This window comes from Suricata suricatta, chromosome X, assembly GCF_006229205.1.
Source record: "Suricata suricatta isolate VVHF042 chromosome X, meerkat_22Aug2017_6uvM2_HiC, whole genome shotgun sequence".
Classification (NCBI taxonomy): domain Eukaryota; kingdom Metazoa; phylum Chordata; class Mammalia; order Carnivora; family Herpestidae; genus Suricata; species Suricata suricatta.
The window spans coordinates 94847725-94869816 of record NC_043717.1 but is presented as its reverse complement, the minus strand read 5'-3'; the positions used below and the strand labels follow the sequence as shown (position 1 = coordinate 94869816).

At 45.7% G+C, this 22092-nt stretch overlaps 1 protein-coding gene across 1 annotated transcript in view; it reads left to right on the top strand.

Annotated features, from left to right (window-relative positions):
* Positions 1-22092, top strand: part of GPC3 (glypican 3) — a 394908-nt gene that overhangs the window by 262576 nt on the left and 110240 nt on the right. Inside the window, exon 4 of the mRNA XM_029929914.1 lies at positions 1372-1497. Within this exon, the coding sequence (XP_029785774.1) occupies positions 1372-1497 (126 nt within the window). The remainder of the gene's footprint in view (positions 1-1371; positions 1498-22092) is intronic.

Here is a 22092-nt window from a genome sequence, read left to right as displayed (position 1 = left end):
TACCCAAGTACCTTTCTCGAGTTGTTCTGTCCGTCACCCTGGCTTTTCCGTGCCCCTAGCCTTTGTGAAGACGTGCCGACTATTGTCAGCGTGCTCTTTCTTCCAAATCGTCAGTTGAAATGGATCATTTTATGGTAACAAAGTGGAAAAATGCAAGAAAAGAATTTCCACCAGTCTTCCTCTTTTGGCCAGATCGGAGAACAAGCCCCAGAAGGCATTTCTGGGCTCAGGACTCCCACACCAGTGTCCAAATGAGATTCAGGCCTCTGGCTCCTCCAGAGGCCTATATATCAGGGCAGTCCATTCTTAGCTTGGAGACAGTATTGAATAATTACTCCACTGCCAGCAAATTCCCTGGCCAGAGTCTCCAAAAACTGAGTAGAGACTTAACATAGACTTGATTATGAGGAACGCTTTAATTTCCTTTCTACCAGCAACATTGCTTTAGAAAAATAAAGAGTATTTTATTTTTGTTTGTTTACCACCGGAAATCTATTGTATAGATATTTTAATATTTCTTTATAAACATAGCCACGTCTCTCCAGTCTGTAGTGTCTTATTTTGTGTGTCCCTGTACATCTGAAACAAGATAATAGGCCAGAAATTTTGCTGGGTAATGTGTGTATGTGTGTTGATACATATTTGCATATATAATGTGCTCACTCTCTCCTCCTCTCTCTCTCTCCCCCCTCAAGGCACACATTTGTCTTATATGGAAAATAAAAGCCAAAGCAAATAAATAATAAAACATACTAGGATCCACTCCCTCCTGTCTCCCCTCCCCCATAGGAACCACAGTATACACACAAATATACACACGCAGAACAAGAAAACCTTCGTCCTCTAGCAGATGTGAGTTTCTCTGTATTGTCAGGAGAATTTCATAGAGTGTACGCTGCTCTGAGCACCCTGGGATTCGGATCTGCAGCTATTAGCCAGAGCCTGTATGGAAAGGGGCCATCTCTAGGGTAATAGCATTGTAAATTACAATCAATGCACTCAATTACACCCACAAACCGAAAGATATGTAGTGCTCCGGTGTGCCTTGTAATCAGCACCTTTGAGAATGTAGGTAACAGCATTCTGAACAAACAATGGAAGCTGAACGTGCCAGAAAATGAACACTGGAATTAAATCGTCCTTCTGATAGGAGAGGTACCTTATACGGCAAGCAACTTTTTTCCCCCTAATATCATTTTATTGATTTTTTTTAAGCTCAATTGTGGCCTTGTAGCCAAGAATGTCTTTTAAGATCATTTATGGCTCTAATCAGCGCGGCTGAGCCTTTCTGTCATGCTGATAAGGAAATTAAACTTTTCTCATACTGGGCTTACTTGTCGCTCATGTGCAGATGTTTTGTTTTCCTTTCAGGGAACTAATTCAGAAGTTGAAGTCTTTCATCAGCTTCTATAGTGCTTTGCCTGGCTACGTCTGCAGCCACAGCCCCGTGGCCGAAAATGACACTCTTTGCTGGAGCGGACAAGAGCTCGTGGAGAGGTAATCGTTTTTGAATGTTAAGTATCGCGGTATTTGAGAAAGAATCATCATATGTTCATCTCTAGGTTGGTGATGTCTTCTCTCTGCCTTCATCAATGACAGAAGAAAAATCCTAGGGAAAAACTTACACGTGGGTGTCCGTGACGTGCCACGTGCTGTCAATAACCTATAGCCCTTAAAGAACTTACAGACTTTGAAGCGTGTAGGGAACTGTGTATTCAGGGACATTTTACAAGGTACGGAGCATAAAACAACTTTGGCTTCTTCCATCTCCTCATCAGGTGGACCCTTATTTACTTATTTGTTGGTCTGAGGAAATCACATACATACTGATAGCTGTCATTTAGTGAGAGGTGACGGCATATTAAGCGCCATGCTAAGTGCTTGCTGTATTGACTCTTTTTATCCTTAACACTAGGCCTCTGAAACATTACTTTCACCCAGTTTATAGATGAAGATGTAGAAAGGAAGAATTGGGAGGGAACGAGGAATACCATTTCATCAGGCAGATTTGCCGGAATGGTTGATCACTGAGTGTTAATATAATCTGCGCTAGCATCTGTCATCTATGAAGAGTTTGCTCGTCACCGGAAAGGAAGGAATATTTATTCAGCAAATATTTACTGAGCACCTCCTAAGTGCCAGTCACGTTGAAGTGAATAAAACAGATGACATTTCCGGTCCTGGCGGAGGTTTCTTTCTACTGGGCTCATGGCGTTCCTAACCTCCCTTGCTTCTCATGTGTAAGGAATAGTTTGGGATTAAGGGACGAAATTAGGAGGGGGAGAATGCTTAGGAAGCCACATGGAGTTGACGAACATGCTTCTAGAACTATCTGTCCCAGCGGTAGTGGCTTGTAGAGGAGAACACAGAAGATACTTGAATTCGAGTTCTGAACCTTTTCCTAATGAGTCGCTTAATCTAGGGCATGTGACTGTCTCTGAACCTTGATTTCCACATCTCAAAAGTGAGATAGTTGGATTGGAGCCCTTCTGCTCTGGTAGTCTGTGGGGTTTTTTTCCTTTCCAATTCATTCATTCATTCACTCATTCATTCACACATTTATGTTTTGAGACCCTATGGGTTAGGTACCAAGTTAATGCTAGGGATACGAGGGTGAAGACAGAAACTTACGTGCTTTCAGGAGCTTATAGTCTAGTGGGGACCAACAGCAGGACCAGTCACGATGCTAAACAGAGTGAAGTAACAATGTAATGTAATAGAGGAAGGCTTTGGAGCCACATGAGCTTGTGTTTGCATCTCCTGCTACTTACGGCATGGGGCCTTGGGTGAGTTACTTAACCCGGACAGCCCCAAGGTCCCCTTCCGTAAGGGAAGGGCATCTCACAGGGCTGTTAAAACTGTTAGGTGAGGTCATGACTGTAAAGTCCCTAGCCGACTGGCTAGCTCAATCCAGGTTTCTTCCCTTCCTTCTCCCTTTCTCCCTTCCCCCTCTACCTCTCCTCTTCCCATGCCTGAAAACAGCTTATTTCTCACCTAAGTCATGTTACTGACCTGGGACAGTGAGAATGAGGTGCTACGGAGACTGAAGTTGCATGCCACCCTGGATGAGGACTTGAACTTGCAGGGAGACGGACCTCCTTCCAGCAAATGTGAATCGGGCTAGAGGGACTAATGGCCCCAGGCATCCACTCTACTCTGGAGAAATCATGCATATTTATCATCCTAAAAGCTCATCAGGTTCTAAGGAAAATCATGAAAATGTACTTAACCGTTAATGTCATAATTTTTTTAAGGGTCAGAGAAAAGCCGTTGGTATTTGGCTTTATAAAACGCAGATGCTTTAAAACAGGTATAAACAATATAGTCCTAAAAACAAAATGCCCACAGGTCAAATATGTGGCTCTTGCATAAGCTTCATGAGAAACCATCCCAGGGACTTTACCCAGTGGGATGCTAATGGGGTAAAAACGAACAATTCCTGAATACTGATTTGTTTTAAGCAGCGTATCTCCTAACTCTGGTTTGTTCTTTTTAAAAAATGTTTACAATACTTATTTATTTTTGAGAGAGAGGGAGACAGAGCACTAACCATGGAGGGGCAGAGAGAGAGGGAGTCACATGCTGACGCAGGCTCCAGGCTCTGAGCTGTCAGCACAGAGCCTGACGCGGGGCTCAAACCCACAGACCATGAGATCATCACCTGAGCCAAAGTAAGACGCTTAACAGACTGAGCCACCCAGGCATCTCTATTCTTTTTTTAATACACTTTATTTTTTTAAATGTTTATTTATTTTGAGAGAGTGAGAGAGAGAAAGCAAGCAGCAGAGGGACAGAGAGAGAGGGAGGGAGAGAATCCCAAGCAGGCTCTGTGCTGACAGCACAGAGCCCAATGCAGGGCTCAATCTTATGAATGGTGAGATCACAACGTGAGCCAATATCAAGAGTCGGATGCTTAACCGACTCAGCCACCCAGGCATCCATAACCATAGTCTGTGCTTAAAGAGGAAAATTTAGTTGGCAATATATTTATTTGTTAATGTGTTCATTCATTTATTTACTCATTTAACAAATATTTGAGCACCTACTATATATCAAGTACTAATATTGGTTTCCTTACTATTGTGTTTGTTTAAGGCAAATGTAATCCTGATGGATAGATCTCCTATTGCTCTTCACGAGAAACAAAGTCAGATGATCCAGTTTAAGTTAATTCAAAAGAATTTCTTTTCAGGCCTATGTTTTTTTGAATTAGTGGGATTTTTACTAAAGGTATTTTATTTATTTTGAGAGAGACAGAGAGACAGAGATAGTGGGGAACCCCAAGCAGACTGCATGCTTTGTGCCGAGCCTCACATGGGGCTCAATCCCATGACCGTGAGCTCATGACCTGAGCTGAAATCAAGAGTCAGATGCTCAACCAACTGAGCCACCCAGGTGCCCTGGTGGGATTAAAAAAAATTTTTTTTTAAGTTTTATTATTCATTTTGAGACAGAGTGAGCATGAGTGGGGGGGGAGGGCAGAAAGAGAGGGAGAGAGAGAATCAGAAGCAGGCTCTGCACCCTGTCAGCATGGAGCCTGATGTGGGGCTCCATCTCACAAACTGCAAGATCATGACCTGAGCTGAAATCAAGAGTCTGCCACTTAACCAACTGAGCCACTCAGGTGCCTCTGTGGTGAGATTTTTTTTAATTGAATTTTGTTCATATAAACTACTTCATGCCCAGTATACTTTCATAAAAGATGTTTCCTGAGAATCAAGAAAGTCCTTTTCTCTCAAATAGTGGAATCCAAAGCCTCCTAAATTTGAATGAGTCTAAAAATTAGTAAAATGTATTTTTTTTACCATTAAAAGAACTCTGTTGACTGAAGTTCTTTTTTGTTAAATTTGCTAGCTTTAAATATCTCAGGGTATCAAACAAAATAATAACATAAACAGTATCGAGAACAGGTATTATTCCAAACCCCTATTTATACTTCTGAAAAGTCTGTTGCTTCAAAACAACTTTTCATGTTGATATGTGCTATCTAGGGAGGGAGGGAGGAAAGGAAGGAAGGACATCAAACATATTTGCAGACAGTAGAAGGGAAGTATAATCCAGGAAGGGACTCTTTCTTGGTTAGTAACCTCAGGTTATAATTAACCTATACTTAAATTACTGACCTAATATGACAATTGGACTAGGGAATAGTGTCAAACTAGATTTTTTTCTTAAATTACTCAACAATATACATTTAATGGTACGGAGTTCTGTGGCCTGAGGGCATATGTGCCCTCCATCTGTACCATTTATAAAGATTAGCTGCACAGTGCACGTCTCGTCTATAGCAAAACCTCTTTGCAGAGCTTTCTTTGAATTTCCCATTTCGTTTAGTCTTAAGTAACAGTTGTCACTTCACATGGTGAAATCAGTTGTAATCTTGTTATTGTTACAGGTTGGGTTTCTATTCTTTCAACATATTTTACTTTTGGTCGAGAAAATTTACCAAAATCAAGGATCCTGAAAGGAAATGAGACTTTTCAGTAGAGACACCTGATTAAAAGGAACACATTGATACTTAAGAAAATATGGGTCAATATCCACGTCGCTGGGTTGTCTGACCCATTTAGACCCTCCTTCTACGCGTGTACATACAGACCACTTGGCTTTAAAGAGTTCAATCAATCACAGTTTCTCTAAATATGGTCACATCCTTTCAATTGTTAGCTCTTATGAAACCAGTCAATTAAAACATGAATGAAGAGAACGTTTCCACAGATCTAGTCTGAGGGAGTACCACAGAAGCCTGTTATTGGTCCTTCAAACCTCCCCACGGCAACCCACCCCGCACCCCATCCTGGCTTGACATAAACATTGGCTTCTGGGATTTAGCAGAGAAATCTTGGAATCACTTGGCTCATATGAGGGTGCACTCTTTCATCTGAACTACCTACCACGTATCCTATAGGCAAAGCTTCTGTACAATTGCCAAAGGCAGAAAATCCTCCATATTTTGCCTTTGTGGAACTACAGAGAATTTCAATTAGAGAATGCCTGGGACCAAGAGAAGCATAAAAGATCCCATGGGAGTAAGGTAGCAGTGGGTTTAGCAACAGGTAAAACGTAGGCTTTGCCTGCACTGGTGCTGAAAATACCCGTATGAAGAGTGAGCACTGTAGTAAATACGTCCTCACGCACCATCGCAGAACTGGATCACGGACTGAAATTTTCATTCTTCTTCCAGATGGCTTGATACGCTCTGGAAGGTACACCCCATTGTTCTGTTTAACCAAGTTTATCTTTAAAATCAGTGTAACAGGAACTACGTAAACTTATACATGTTCAAAAACTGCTAGTTAGACAAAAGTGCTCTGTTGTCTGTACCTGTAGCACCTGATCATTCAGGTTCATCCAACAAAGACTGAGCACTTCTCATACACTGGGCCCCGTGGGGTGTAGCGATAAGTAGAATCCAGTGCCTGCTCGTCCCGAGGAGTTTTCAGCTCAACGGGAAGCAGTCCATGGAGAGTTCCCCTCTGTCTCGAGTGAGTGTGTGTAATTGAGGTGAAATTCACATAACATAAAATTGACTATTGTAGAGTATACAGTTCAGTGGCATTTTGTACATCCATGATGTCATATAATCACTACCACTGTCTAGTTTTAAGACCTTTGCCTCACTCCAAGGAGAGAACTTGTACTTATTAACAGTCATTTTCCATTCCCCCCTTCCCCTAGCCCATGGCAACCAACCACCAGTCTGCTTTCTGTCTCCTTGGATTTACCTATTCTGGATGTTCCATATAAATAGAACCATTTACTGAGCATAAGGTTTTTAGGGTTCATCCACATTGTAGCATGTATCAGTACTTAATTCCTTTTTTCTGGCCAAATGATATTTCACTGTCTGGATATAGAACATTTGGTTTATCTGCGGTCATCAGGTTTCCACCTGTGCTCACGTGAACCCTGAGCATCTACAGCTCTCCCAGGCTTCTCCCACCACCTCTGGATTCTGTGCGGCTCACCCTTAACCTTGAGGACAGTGCAGCCAAACCTTCAGGCCTCCTAGCCCCCTCGTCTTTGACCATCACCTGAATGCTAGCGTCTCCTTCACCTCTGCTCTGTGTACCCTTTACAGTTTTTCTCCCGAGCGTTTTTCCTCAGCCATGTGTGTATGCGCAGGTAGCTTCGCCTGCGATCGGCATACCTCCTGTAGGGTTGTCGGCTTCTCTAGTGATTTTGAGGCTTATCAGTTCTGTATATACAAGGACTTGTACTTTGTGGCATGATGCCTTAGTCCCCTTTGGGATCCGGTCCTGACTGGTCTTGCTCCTTGTCATGTTGCTGGGCCGGTTGGGCCTGAATTCGTGTCAGCTCCTGAATATTGCTGTTATCTTCTTGACAGTTCCACGTAGCCACTGCTGCACATAACAAATCGGTCTCCATGTTGTGTGCTCTCGGGAGGACTCTGGGACGCCTACTGGAGTACATGAGGCACCTGGCATGAGGCACTCCCTGAGATGTGCAGGGGCAAATTTCACTGAAGGCGCCTCCTCTTCCTCCTCTGCGATCTTACCTCCCATTTCCCCTGAGAAATTAAAACGCACACATACATACATGAGTGTGTGTGTGTGTGTGTGTGTGTGTGTGTGTGATGCACCCTTATTTCCACTGATCGGACAAGCCTTCCAATGTTCACAATGCCTCTTCAGAATTTCTCTGCTTAATTAGAAAGGCCAAAGCAGTAATATACAAAGGAATTATTTTAGTTTTCAAGGAGTTTTGTTCCTATCTCAAACCTATTGGATGTTGCAGAAAAGTAGGGTAAGGAGAATATTTTTCTCTCTTCGGCCGGGTTGGATGGATAAACTGTGGCATATCAACCAGTGGGAGTGAGCATGAGATCATCCCTTACCACCCAATTCCTGACATATGCAATATAATTTTTAAAATAAGAACAAAAATTGTCTTCTTTTGGCCCCTATAATCTAGGAAAGGTGAGGGAGAATAGTTGATTGTTTTCATAATGTACTTAGTTTTTAAGCTTATTTATTTATTTTTTGAGAGAGAGAGAGCATGTGTGAGCAGGGGAGGGGCATGGAGAGAGGGAGAGAGAAAATCCCAAGCAGGCTCCGCACTGTAAGTACAGAGTGCAACATGGGGCCCGATCCCACAAACCACAAGATGATGACCTGAGCCAAAATCAAGAGTCAGAGACCCAATTAACTGAGCCACCCAGGCACTCCCATAATGCACTTATTTAATTTAATTTATTTTTTTAATTTAAATTAGTTAACATACAGTATGTAGTCTTGGCTTCAGGAGTAGAACCCAGTGATTCTTACATCTGACACCCAGGGTTCATCCCAACAAGTGCCCTCCTTGATGCCCATCACTCATTTAACCCATCTCCTACCCCCCTCCCATACAGAAACCCTCAGTGTGTTCTCTGTTTAAGAGTCTCTTACGGTTTGCCTCCGTTTCTGTCTTTATCTTAGTTTTTCTTCCCTTCCCCTATGTTCATCTGTTGTGTTTCTCAAATTCCACACATGAGTGAAATCATATGTTATCTGTCTTTGTCTGACTTATTTTGCTTAGCATAATGTACTCTAGTTCCATCCACGTTGTTCCAAATGGGAGGATTTCATTATTTTTCATTGCCTAGTAATATTCCAACACACACACACACACACACACACACACACACACACACACACACACACTGTGGCCTATAGGTCTTATCTTCAACTGAGCCACTCATGCGCCCCTTCTTAAAATAAGTGCATTAGGGTTCTTCTGTCTCCACGTCCTTGCCAACATCTGTTGATGGGAATGCAAAGTGGTGCGGCCACTCTGGAAAACAGTATGGAGGTTCTTCAAAAAATTAAAAATAGAATGACCCTACAACCCAGCAATTGCACTACTAGATATTTATCCAAAGGATACAAAAATGTTGATTCAAAGGAGCACATGCACCCCAATGTTTATAGCACTGCTATCTGCAATAGCCAGTGAAAACAGCCCAAATGTCCATTGACAAATGGATAAAAATGTGGTCTATAGAGAGATATATGTCTAGATGTATATACAGATAGAACTTCACAATCTTCAGTTTGATGGTAAAGGAATTATGTGAAGATAAGACCTATAGGCCACAGAGTACACATGTTCAGACACACATGTACGCACGCACGGCTCATTGCAGTCATATCCAAACTATATATAGCTCCCATGCTCTCATGCTAAAATCAATTATTTGTTGTTTGGGCTTTGTTTGTTTGTGTTTTGAGTTTATGTGGTGGCCTTCCTCCATATGGCTCATGGCAGTGCATGCACAACTTTTTCTCTTTCTTAAAGATTTTATTTTTACGTAATCTCTACACCCAGGACGAGGCTCAAACTCACAACCCCGAGATCAACAGCCACATACTCCACTGACTAAGCCAGCCAGGCACGGCAAAGAGTTTTTTAAGTAATCTCTACATCTACCATGGGGCCGAACTGACAACCCCGAGATCAAGAGTCACATGCTCCACTTACCGAGCCAGCCAGGGGCCCCCAGTCAAGTTTAAATATTGGATAGCCGATGGAAGAACCAAGGGGCAGGAAACACATGAGAGACTACAGAGCCAAGAGGAAGGGGGCACAGGAAAGAAAGTAAACAATGGACCATGGACATAATATTCAAAGGCATTAATTCAGGTCCTGAAGTCATTTGATTGCAAATTTGTTTACGCACAGGCCAGACTAAAATCATGCCAAGGTCAAGGCCCGGTGGCTCTTCTCAGCAGCCCCAGTCGTGATGGTTTGGGGGTTAGAAACTTTAGTAGAGTCTTCTGCATCCCAGTGCTCTCTTTTTATGGCTAGTTCTTCCTTTGGTCCCCACCCCACAGAAAGTTCTGCTTACTGGCAAGCGGAGAGAATGTTCGCTGGGCCCTACAGTTCTGGATCCCGCACAGACATTTTTGGATATCCTTTCTGCCTTAGTTTTCCTGGAAGCAGAAACCTGACACTCGGTTCTTTCTGATTTGAGGAAGTGCTATGTTCGCCTGAGTGTGTGCCCTAGAATGAAGGAACTGGAGTGGCCTACTCTTGCTAGCACGGCAGTTCACGGCTCCCACCTTACTTCAGGTGAGTCCAGATTAGTCATGGAGAGGCTTTGAAGGAAAACTGGATCACGTAGAGAGGGCCCAGATTTGGTATAGCATGAAATACTTACAGCAGCTAAAGACTTTTTAAAATCCCGGTAAGGTAAGACAGATAAATTCGGAGTGTACCTCCATGTAATAATCCCTCTGAGAGCTTAGATTGGCATATTTTTCATCATAGCTTTATGTCAAGAGTAGTGTTTAGTGACAGGTATTTTTCAGGACCTACTCTGTAGCAATACGTGACATTTATCCCGTAAGATTATGGTGTTGCATACAGTAACTCTACCTTCAGAATTGAGTGAGAAAACCCCAGCTTACCCCACCGACTGACAGCTTAATGTCGTGTACACATCTGGGACCTGGGATGGGCTGCCCCTGACGACTGTCATGTCTGAAGTAGCAGCACACATTTTCATGGCTCCATATTGATGTCTCTAACCACCTGTTGAAGGCTCATGACTTATTACTGTCAACAGATTGTGTCCTATTAGTACTTGGGCCAGCCCTTCCTGTGCTCAACTGGATCAGTTCTTTATATGGAGAGCATTTGGGGGCCTTCAGGGCCAGTCTCAGAATCTCCAAATCCTCAACAAATAAATACCACATCGCAGTTTCCCTTTGAAACGTGATTCTGATGGTGGGCAAGACCAGTCTACTCTTAGATCATGGCTCCAAGCGCCAGCACCCTTATAGCCCAGAAGGCATAGGGGATGTGTCCATGAAGGATTATAACTGCCTTTAAGAAATTATTGATTTGGGGCACCTGGGTGGCTCAGTCGATTAAGCGTCCAGCTTCGGCTCAGGTCACGATCTTGCGGTTTGTGGGTTCAAGCCCCGCGTCGGGCTCTGTGCTGACAGCTAGCTCAGAGCCTGGATCCTGTTTCACATTCTGTATCTCCCCCTCTCTCTGAGCCTCCCCTGCTCATGCTGTCTCTCTCTGTCTCTCAAAAATAAATAAAAACTATTAAATTAAAAAAATTATTGATTTAACATAATAGAGCTTCTCCACTCTTTAAATATTGTTGCTTCAAAGCAAGTGCATTGGTAGATGATAGTCTGATTCTATGGATGCCACGAGTCCTCAAAACATTTTTCTACATCTTCTTTGGGAAAAGCCTTGAGGGCATATGGCCAGTCTTTGTGGCTTGTCAGTTGCTGGTTCTCAGCTAGCCATTCTTCGGTGGTGTAGGCTGAGGACTGTCATAGGAAGACCCCTGAGACGTTAGGAAACATGAGCCAGGTGATGGGTGCATCTTGGCAAGAGTGCAATCTGTAGAATGATGCAGATGGAGATTTTCATCTTGGTTCCGACACTGTGTGCTTCGGGCAGGTCATTGGACATCAAATTCTGTTACCTGATTTTTTAGACGGGGACGGGGCTTACTCTACAGCATTGTTGTGAAGATTGTTCCAGCATGCAGGTGCTGATAAATGGTGGCTGTTGTCCATGTTATCACATCATTATAGTTTGGTCCAGCAGGCCAGGTAAATAAATGTCCAGAGCAAGGGTGAAGAAGTGTAGGCTGCTCTTCCTGTAAAGGTGAACTGGATTTTGCGGAAATATCTATAAGTCTTTTGGAACCGAACTGTTGAGCGGGGTAGCTGACCAAGCATGTTCATACCATGTGGGGCCCCTTTGGAGCAAGAGGATGAAATAATGGGGTTGTTCATTTCCTATGACACTTTGGTTGGCTTCAAATGGGATTCCAAAGAGAAGTTCCGGAAATGTTTTAAGTAATGTCAGAATCACTGATGGGCACAACATGGTTTGTATATGTTTAGGAATTTGGAATCTGTCATTACTTTATATTCACCTCCCAGAGAACACGTAAGATAGGTGGAGGATGCATTGAAGCGAGGCTGCTGGGTAGAGTGAGTCTCCTGACCTTTTCCTGATAAGGTGGTTGGGCGATCTCCTTTAACAATTCCAGTGTCCGGGCGCCTGAGTGGCTCAGGCCGGCAAGCATCCAACTTCGGCTCAGTTCTCACAGTCTCGTTCAACTTCATGATCTCACAGTTCGTGAATTGAAGCCCCGCATCGGGCTGTGTGCTGACAGCCCAGAGCCTGGAGCCTGTTTCACATTCTGTGTCTCCCTCTCTCTGCGCCCCTCCCCTACTCACTATCTGTCTTCCTCTCTCTAAAAAATAAATAAACATTGAAAAAATTAAAAAAAAAAAAACAATTCCAGTTTCACTGCATCAGAATGCTTCTGACCTGGGGGCACCTGGGTGGCTTAAGCATCCAACTCTTGATTATGGCTCAGGTCATGATCTCACGGTGTGTGAATTTGAGCCCCATTTTGGGCTCTATGCTGACAGCTCGGAGCCTGCTTGGGATTCTGTCTCTCCCTCTCTCTTTCTGCCCCTCCTCCCCTGCCCATGCTCTCTCTCAAAATAAACAAACAAAAAGACTCATGCTTCTGACCTCCACAAATACCTGAAACATTTTCACCCAATTACTCTGACCCAGGAGGGCTGCCACCACCAGTGGGCCTGCCCTTAGCCCACTTTGACTCCTTTGTTGTTGTAAATGTTGTGGTGGCAGTGATTCTTTTTTTTAATGTTTATTTTTGGTAGAGAGAGAGAGAGAGAGAGAGAGAGAGAGAGAGAGAGAGAGCGGGGAAGGGCAGAAAAAGAGAGACACAGAATCGGAAGCAGGCCCCAGGCTCCAAGCTATCAGCACAGAGCCTGACGTGGGGCTCAAACCCATGAACAGTGAGATCATGACCTGAGCCAAAGCCAGAGGCTTAACCGACAGCCACCCAGGCGTCCCGTGGTGGTGGTGACTCTTGTCCCCTGCAGGGCACAGGAAGTGTCAGGCAGGTGCCATTTCTTTCCTGCCTGTGGCCCCCGTTCTTCCCCCAGAGTGTGAGCTCTTGGTGGCTCCTTTCAAAGAAACTCAGCTCTCCAGATTTTGTCCTTTCTTCCTCTACTTAAGCGAAGGCAGAAATATCGTCTGAGTTTTTGTTGGCTTTCACTGATAGACATATAGCCAAAGAGTCGGGGGTTAACAAAAAGCACACGGAGGCAAATCTCAACATTACATGGCAATCGTAAGACACAGCATGGCCATGTTTCAGTGCATGACTTTGGGATCAGTGAGCACGGGTTTGGATTTCTGCTCTAGTACGCACTAGCTCTTTCTCTTCCCGGAGTCCCTGTGTCCCCATCTGTACAATGGAATTAATAATTTCTACCTTAATAGATTGCTGAGAGAACTCAGAGAGATGTGAAATGCAGAGTATAGTGTCTAGAACATAGTAGGCCCTCAAGAAATGGGGCACTTGGGTGGCTCAGTTGGTTGAGTGTCTGACTTGATTTCGGCTCTGGTCATGATCTCACGATTCGTGGGTCAAGCCCCACATCTGGAGCTTTATGCTGACAGTGTAAGGCTTACTTGGAATTCTCTCTCTCCCTCTCTCTCTGGCCCCCTCCCGTACTTGTGCTCTTTCTCTCTCAAAAAATATAAACAAACAAACAAAAAAAGAAATGGTAAGTAGTATTGCTGTTGTTCAATAAAAGAAGCCTATGAAAAGGCCCTTGTAATTCTTCACTGGAAGGCAGACAGAGCTAGGCCGCATTTTAGCTCTGTTCAATGACCCATTTCTTAATTCTTCGGGAAGCCAGCTTCACCCACTCCCTCTTATTTTTAATTTATTTCTACTCCTTTCTGCAAAAGCAAACAAACAAAGCACTCCATCTTTGGTCCCGGTTGCTGCACCTTGGTCCTGGTTGGTGGGCATTTGAGTCCAATAGGGACCCAGCGAGAGTCACTGCAGCTGAGCGTATGTACGGGGCTGGCCTTCCGCCCTTCGTGTTGCAGTTCAGAGCAAAGATAGCTTAAAGGGCGTCTCCTAGGATTTCTTGATGGTGATGAACACAAGGAATCTTCCTCAGTGACTTACGCTAGAAACCAGGACTTGTCAAGTAGTAGGTCAAGTCGGGTTCCCCAAGGCTCTGATGTCCTTTGTGTCACCCTTGGCTTAACCTTTTTGGAAAAGGAGAGAGACCATTAAAATCAGTTGTGATTTCCCGGTTTCTCAGGCCAATGAATTTTATTCTTTTATGTGAGCATGGCTTTGATCCTTGGGTTTGTCGTTCTTATGATGAAGTTTCATTTCCCCCTGAAGGAAACCTTTTAATTTGTAGCTCCTGTGTCATGGGAGCTTTCTACTCTTTGCCCTCTCATATTTTAGTGACCCCCATGTCAGATGATCTTAAAAGCCACCAAACCATGAACCCTGGCCTGGTCTGAGCTGCTCATTTGCTCATTTCATCCCTCTTCTTGCTTCTGGGCCCAGCTTCGGGCCCCGAGCCAGGATGAACCTCTGTTCCAACAGGAACTAGACTAAGCTGTCCTCACCCACGGTTGGAGTACATCAGCTTTGGATCGGAGGGACGTGTAGTGGGTCGTGCTACACAAGATCTCAGGCTGAACACTGTATCTCCAAATACAATTAGGGAGGACTGGGACAGAGACCATTCCAGAAGGGACCAGAAAAAGACCTGTTGGATTGGCTTACCCCTTCTTCAGCTTAATGGTGTCTCTTCTGAGGAGCCTGAATCCTCCCGCTCCGTGCCCTAGTCTGGGTTACGGACCCCTCAGCCCCAAAGTGTTCCTCTGGCATATCCCCAGGTTCCCTGTATCAGGAGCTTTCACATGTGCCTTTTTCTACTATCTCCGTCTCTACCTGAATATCCTCATGGGTTCGTTGTACGCGGCACAGAGGAAGGCCTCCATCTTTGTTGAACTTGGTGGATGAACTGACGGACGTACTTGGGGCTAAACAAACCTGAGTACCAGATCTAGCTTCCCCGTGGTATCACTGTGTGCCTTTGGGCAGGTTGCTTCAACTCTCTGTGTTTGGTTTTTTCCTCCTGTGAAATGGAGAGATTACTTCCTCTTCCTTCCTACCTCGATAAGTGTTGCCACGAGCCCCCAATGACAAAATGCATTTGAAATATCTTTGAAAGTTATAAAGTGCCCTGCATTTACTAGGTATGAATGTAGAAAAGTAGATCAGACCTGGAGGGAAGTTCTGCCCTGAATAAATGGAACTGTGTGCTGGCTAATTAACAATTACTGGGTGGCCTCTCTTAACAAATGATTTAGCAACTTCCTGAGTATTGCTCTCTATGCATCCTTCCAGAGATATTCTTTTTAATTTTTTTCTTTAAGCAAATCCACCTATTCCCCGCAAATTCTATTTTTTAATTTTTTAATGTTTATTTTTGAGAGTGAGCAAGCAAACGAGAGAGAGTGTGAGCAGGGAAGGGACAGAGAGAGAGGGAGACACAGAATCTGAAACAGGCTCTAGGCTCTGAGCTGTCAGCACAGAGCCCGATGCGGGGCCCGAACTCACGAACTGTGAGATCATGACCCGAGCCGAAGTCAGATGCCTACCCAACTGAGCTGCCTGGGCACCCCCTACAAATTCTGTTTTTAAACAAGTCCATCCATGGTGCTGGATAAACCAGTTGGCTCTGAATAAGGAAATACTTTGAGGAGTTGGTAGCATCAGTTTAGATTAATGAAAAGTCTGAGTGACAGACCATTTTAAAATAAATGTAGCTTGATTACTTTCAAACACATGTAATAACAGCACTGGGAACAGAGCCTGGAGAAAGACAGCCTACATCAGAGAATCAAAGCAAACAAATAAGAATCAGTGATAATGAGTCTATTACTGCATGAATGTCCTGCTACAGAGCATCATCCTCAAATTGGCCAACATTCCCCTGGTGAAATCCATTTATTTAAGAAACACTTTTCCCCCCACTTCATCGATATAAGGAAAGTCCCATTAAAAATCCCTACATACTACGGACACCTGGGTGGCTCAGTCGGTCAGGCTTCCAACTCTTGACTTGAGCTCAGGTCACAATCTCGTGGCTCACGGTCTGCACTGACTGTGCGGGGCCTGCTTGAGATTCTGTCTCTCCTCTCTCTGCCCCACCCCCTGCTCACTTGTGTACATGTGCACACGTGTGCTCACTCTCAAAATAAAGAAATAAACTTAAAAAATTCACTGCACATGGCTTCTGGATAACCCAGCTTTTCCAAAGGCCAGCGGATGGCAGCTAGCATCAGCACCCTGTGGAAAGGTCATGACCATCTGAGGCTAGTCCTCCATTCAATGTCCTCTACACACATGGCTCCTGTAACAAAGCCATTGACTGCGTATCCCCTATGGAGCTTTGGAGCCCACGTAAGAAGAGACCCTCTTAGCCCCATCTCGGAAGTCTAGCCTGGGTCCTAGGTCTACCACGAACCTGTGTGCAGCCTTGGGCGAGTCACTGCCCTTCACGTTTTCCTTTTATTTATAAAATGAAGGAGCCAGGCAAAATGACCTCAAAAGCTCTTTCTAGCTCTCGCAGGCTATGAGATCCTATGACAAGGATATTGGAGCGAGAGGGAGTCTGAAAAGAGGAGGGATCCCGTAAAGCCGCCTTGATGGCTGGGAATTTCCAGCTCTTTCCCTGATGGCTTCCCAAACAGACCAAAGCGAAGGTGCATCAAAAGGAGCCCCAGGGTATAATCATTCCCCTTAGGACAGTGGGGGACTCTTTACTGGACACCTCCCGGCGTCTGCAGGGCTGCAGGGCAGCGTGCGGGTTGGCTGCTTGAGATGTCGTCCAGAGTGGCTCTCGGTTTCCCTTATTGGAGAGCTTGTGGTGAAATTCACATAATTAAACCTTAAAGAAAATGTCTCCCTCGTAGCACCACATAACCCCAATGGGGCTTCTGAGCAAAACAAGTGGAATTCAGTATCCGTTGCGCCAAATAATATTTGACAGAACCACCCAGAATTGAAATGAGAAGCCCTGCACGCACTGAGATAAATCAGCGAGGGGAGAGCTGCGTCTGGAGAAGTGCCCAGGGCTGAAGGGCAGGTAGGAGCAGAGGAATACAGAGTGGCTGAGAGCAGCAGCGCGGGGAGGACCGTTTTCACTCTCCCCGAGACCCTCCAGCCTAGAGAGCGAGGCTAAGTTCTGACCTAGTTGTCCTTCGGTGCATTGCTGTGAGTTTTCATTAAGTATTTATGTAGCAGTTTTATATTTGGCCGAGTGCTTTACAGTCACTTTTTTTTGGCTTAGTAAAGTTTTCCCGGAATGCCATCGACTTCACGGTCCGGAGAGTCACATCTTGTTTGCTCAGCACCTCCACGCACACAGCCTCACACAATGGGCCACTTGTTCTGGCGGGAGAGCAGGTGCAAAGAGCCGAGGAGCTGAGCGCAGCTGCAGCGACGGGGGCGGTAGGAGTGGGGCTGGTTTACACTTCAGTTCACCTTTCCTTTCCTTGGTGATTGTTTGGTTTTATTTTATCACCGGCAACCGGGGAGCGGCAGTGCCAGGCTCGGGTCGGCTGAGCACAGATATTCTGATAGCCGGACACGGGCAACGGTAGGCTCCTTCCCCTGCGCTAAGTGGCCGAGGGGCTCTGCTCCTGCTGCTCTGCCCACGTCCGCCACCGCCACTGCCACTGCCTTCCAGCAGGCACACCTGCAGGCCGTGGTCCCTCCTGCTTCCTCGGGCCTCTGACCACAGCCCAGGTTCAAGGGCTCTGGGAATGCTTTGAAAGGAAGAACACAGCAGAAGGAGCCGTTCCATTCTGCAGAGACCTTTCGGTGTTCTTGGGCAAGTCTAACACCAAGTCACCTTATTCTTGGGCCACTGCTCTGTGGGTCGCGATGGAGGGTGCTGAGTGTGTAGGTGGGCAGGAAGAAGTACAGCTGTACACTCCCTGTCCCAGGTTGGCTGGGGACTCCAACACAGTCACTAGCTAAAGACTTCATTGTCTGAGGACCGGGTTTGCCAAAGCCAGAAGCAGGATAGGTCCGTGAAGCCCAGATTGGAGATAGTGGGCCAGAGCATTGGAAACTTCGGGAAGTCCAACCCCCCAGGGGTCCGTGGCTGAGCATGGTGCTCTGTAGGTGCTCAGTAGGGGAGTGTTGAGTGGATAATACTTGGATTCTGTCACTAATGGAACACAGGAAATCCTTTCTCTGACCCCCAAAACTGAGAACCTGGGAACTTCACCACCAGATTTGAAATGTTTTTTTTTCTTAAGTAATTGCTACACCCAATGTGGGGCTCAAACTCATGACCCCAAGATAAAGAGTGTCATGCTCTACTGACTAAGCCAGCCAGATGCCCCTGAAACTCTTTTAAAGTTATTGCCTTGCTCATAGCAAATTGAGCACATATATCAAAAGACGTGTTTTCCTAGCAGGAGAATCGCACTTAATTCAGACTCAGAAGTGGGCTAAAGTTTACACTCTTACAAGAGGGTTTGTGATGTGCATCGATGTTGTTAGCAGGTGTCTACAATGGATGCGCCCTGTGTGGGTGCCCACTGATTGGCCCACGGAGATGCAACAGAGGCTAGAAGGAGTGGCGCTTGGGCTCTGGGGACTCAGCCATCTGGCTGGCCCAGGCGGGAAGTGACTCACCCCCTGAATAACGCCACTCACTGGGGCATCGGGAAGGAGCTCTGCCTTTCTCCATGCAGGCGTTGGTTTCCAAAGTGGTGTCATCTAGAGGATGGGACACGGTGGCTGTTTTCCTGGCAGGACCCAGACAAAAGTCCAGTGTAGGGCAGGTTCTCCGTCATTGGCTGCAGACTTGGGGCAGGGTGGGGGGCTCAGAGGGGACCAAGCTGACAAGAGCTGGGGAGAGTAGGTTAGAGTCTCCACCATACAAGATATGTGAGGCCTTCCGTGTCGATTGAGTTCAATAGACATTTATTGACTGCCTGCTGCATGCCACGCACTGGTAAAGCAGAGGGCTGACCCAGAGATGAGTCCAAACCAGGAAACCGGGGCAGAGTTTAGCACAGCCCAGGGAATCTCTCTAGCTGGCAAGGCGAAGTCCTGCCTGAACATGGGGGTTCACCCCAAACACAAGAAAGGCTGCCTTTGAGGAGCAAGACGAATTCCAGAGCCCGGGACCTGACACGCCAGGCGGCTAAGTGATAACCTTTTTCCTCTGCCACCACGGGCTCAGGGGCTAGACAGGCCTAATCTGAGGCCGTACCGGACTGCAGCTAAGACCAGCAGAGCTGACAGCGAAACAGTGGCCGGAATGTCGCGCTTTCTTTTCAAGTACTCGGGCAGTACCTATTCACATGAAAACAGTGTGTCCTTCCCTCGTGATCTCTGGTGGCTCATTAAATCAGGTTCAGTGGGACGTCCAAAGCAACATTCAGCAGGCTTTCCTTTATGTTACTCCGTATGCTTGAAATGCAACACAAGGGAATAAAGCAGTCCCCCTTTCCCGCACTCAGACGCGCCTGCCTCTCAAACTGGTCAGTGGAGTGTGACTGTAGGTCGACTCTGAGGGTCCTTTTCTTCATTTTGCAGATCACCGCCTTAAAGAATGGGTGTTTGTTGTGGGCCCTGCGGGGACCTGAGACAGACAATGCAGTGTTCTCAAGAGAGAGATTTGAAAAAGCGTGTGGGTGTTTGCAAGAGCCATCTAATTCATTACTTATGACACTCCTGCAAAGTGGGAGCAGATGATTTTTGTATCACAGAAAGGAGAAATGTGAAATGTGGGGGGCTGGCAGGCGAGCGAGCGGAACGGGCTTCTGACATCCCAAGTTGGTCACTTGTGAAACCTGGCTGTCTGCCCCGGAGCCTCAGCAAATGATTTGTTCTTTAATGGGCGACAGTTCATTTTGATTCATTTGAAGCTCTGTCTGGGAAGGCTCCCTCCTCCCCCCGCCAGAGGCCCAGTCCCCCGGAAGTTTTGTGTGAGGACATCTCTGCTGAAGGGTTCCCTTTAGCCAGGGCCACATGCTCTGCCCCCGCCACACACACGTCACTGCTCAATCATGACATGAGACAAAGTTCTGGGGCTTCTGGCCTTGCTCATTTCCCCCTAATCCTAAAGCACGGGTACCCCTGGTGGACTCACGCTTTGGCGGCCCATACTTCTACACCGGAACTCTTCCGTCTCCTAAGGTCTCTTCAGCACAGGCGTGAGTGAAGCTTCCCCTATTTGTTGCAAGGCTTATTCATCATGTCTCGGGAAATCCTGTCCAAATAACATTGATTGAATACCTACTGCATGTCACACACCGTGTACAGTGATTCGCCGAGTAACAACCCTCCTCTAGATGTGTTGGCCACTGTTAGAAGCACATCGCCTATGTTACCCTGATTTACTCACATTCGGGATATCAGTTGTTCTTCAAAGCGATGCAGGTGGCACTGTCCCCATTTTACAGATGAGGAAACTCAAGCCCAGCAGGGTTTCATTATTTGTCAAAAGGCAAGTGGTGCAACCAGCTTTTGAGCCTACGTCTTGATGACGAGGCTGGTCCCGTGCATCCGGGCCCTTTGAAAGGGCATTATTGACTCACTGTCTTCGTAAACCGTATATGCTAAGCTGGATTTCACCTTCTCAAACTAATTATTGATCATTGTTTTGAACATCAGTTACTTGGATACAATGCTCTCGTATGTTGTTGAAGTATGTGACCCATTCTCTGATTCCTTCTTCTTGGCTCTTGTTTTTGGGGGAGAGTTACAGCCCCTGTCAAGTCCTACCAGCACTGATGCCAATAGTAGCTTGAATGGCTACCACTTGGTCCCTCTGGGCCCTAGTTTTGCCCATTGGTCAGAGGAGAGCATGAGACTAAATGATTCTGAGGATTCTTTCCAACTCTGATGTTCATTCCCATGACTTAAAATCTAACTTTAAAAAAAAAAAGAACTTAAAAACAGGTAAAGATCATTTCCTTATGGCTTAACTCCAGTGGGACAAGAGAACATCTGGTTTTCTGGACTAGCTCTCTGGTCTGGAGGGACTTGATAAATGAGTTTGGGGTGAAGGAATAATAAATCCCCATCGCACACCGGGTTCTGTTACATTCCCCACCCCCCAGTCACTGAGCTTCTGAAGTAGATGTTGCTTTCTGGCTTTGTAAGCGTTAAACTGGGCCCAAGTCCTCTCCTCCTTGGTAAGTCCTCCCTCAAGGACACCCCCCGGAGAACCCTTCAGCAGTGCCGCCGGTCTGGCCTCGCATCCTGCCCGCCTGCGGCTGGGCTCACAGCCCAGAAGGCGGCCGTCACCCATGTTCCCACACACCAGGCCCTGCTGGTCCTGTACTCTTTCTCACGAGAATCACTTTGGCCTCCTTATTTGCTTTTCTCTCTCCTCACCTCGAGGTTCGTCTTCAGAGTTTACTTCTTCAGACAAACGTTCAGGTGATCCTATCTTCCACATTCTCTCTCTCCCTTCCCTTCCCTGCAGGAGGGCTGCTCCCACAGCCAGACTCTTCTCCCTGTGGTGGGTGATTCTCAACTTCTCACGCTCTCCTCGCCATCTGGAAAATAGGCTTCACTTCTGTAGGTTTAAATGACTTCTTGACTATATTCCAAAACCAATCTTTTAGTCCCTCCTCACAGGGAGGTTTGAAACTAGGTAAAAAGAAAAAAAAAACCAAAACAGATTCCAATACAGTAATTCCCTTATATAGCTAATGCCCACTCAATAAGATATAAATGGGTTCACATCTCTCTGGTTTCTTCTCCAGCTTTTACTTCCCTTCTGTTGAAATGTATTTGTAATTAGTTGCCGAAAGGCTATTGTTTGAGAACAGAGGTACTTCGTGGAGTATGGTGGACGTATGTTTCTCGCACTCTCCTGGGTGAAATTTGCTCTCAAGTGCTACTGCTGCAGCGACAAATATGGAAAACGTTTTCTTTTAACTACGTGTGTAAATAAATAAGAAGCAAATTGTTGCTAGCTTTATTAAGCGCATTTACAAACCTTAGCTAGTCTCACCTTTGCTTTATTCTTCTCTTCATTTCTGTAAATTAAGACTGCATGTTGATAGAAAGAAAAACATTTTCTTAGACTTCTTAATAAGATGCTCCAGTTTGTTTTGAAAGCTATTTATACTCTTTCAATTATCCCATTTTTCCACAGTGATTATTATGGCTGGAGTACTTTCCAAAGAAACGAGCGGATAAATCAGGGGCTGCAT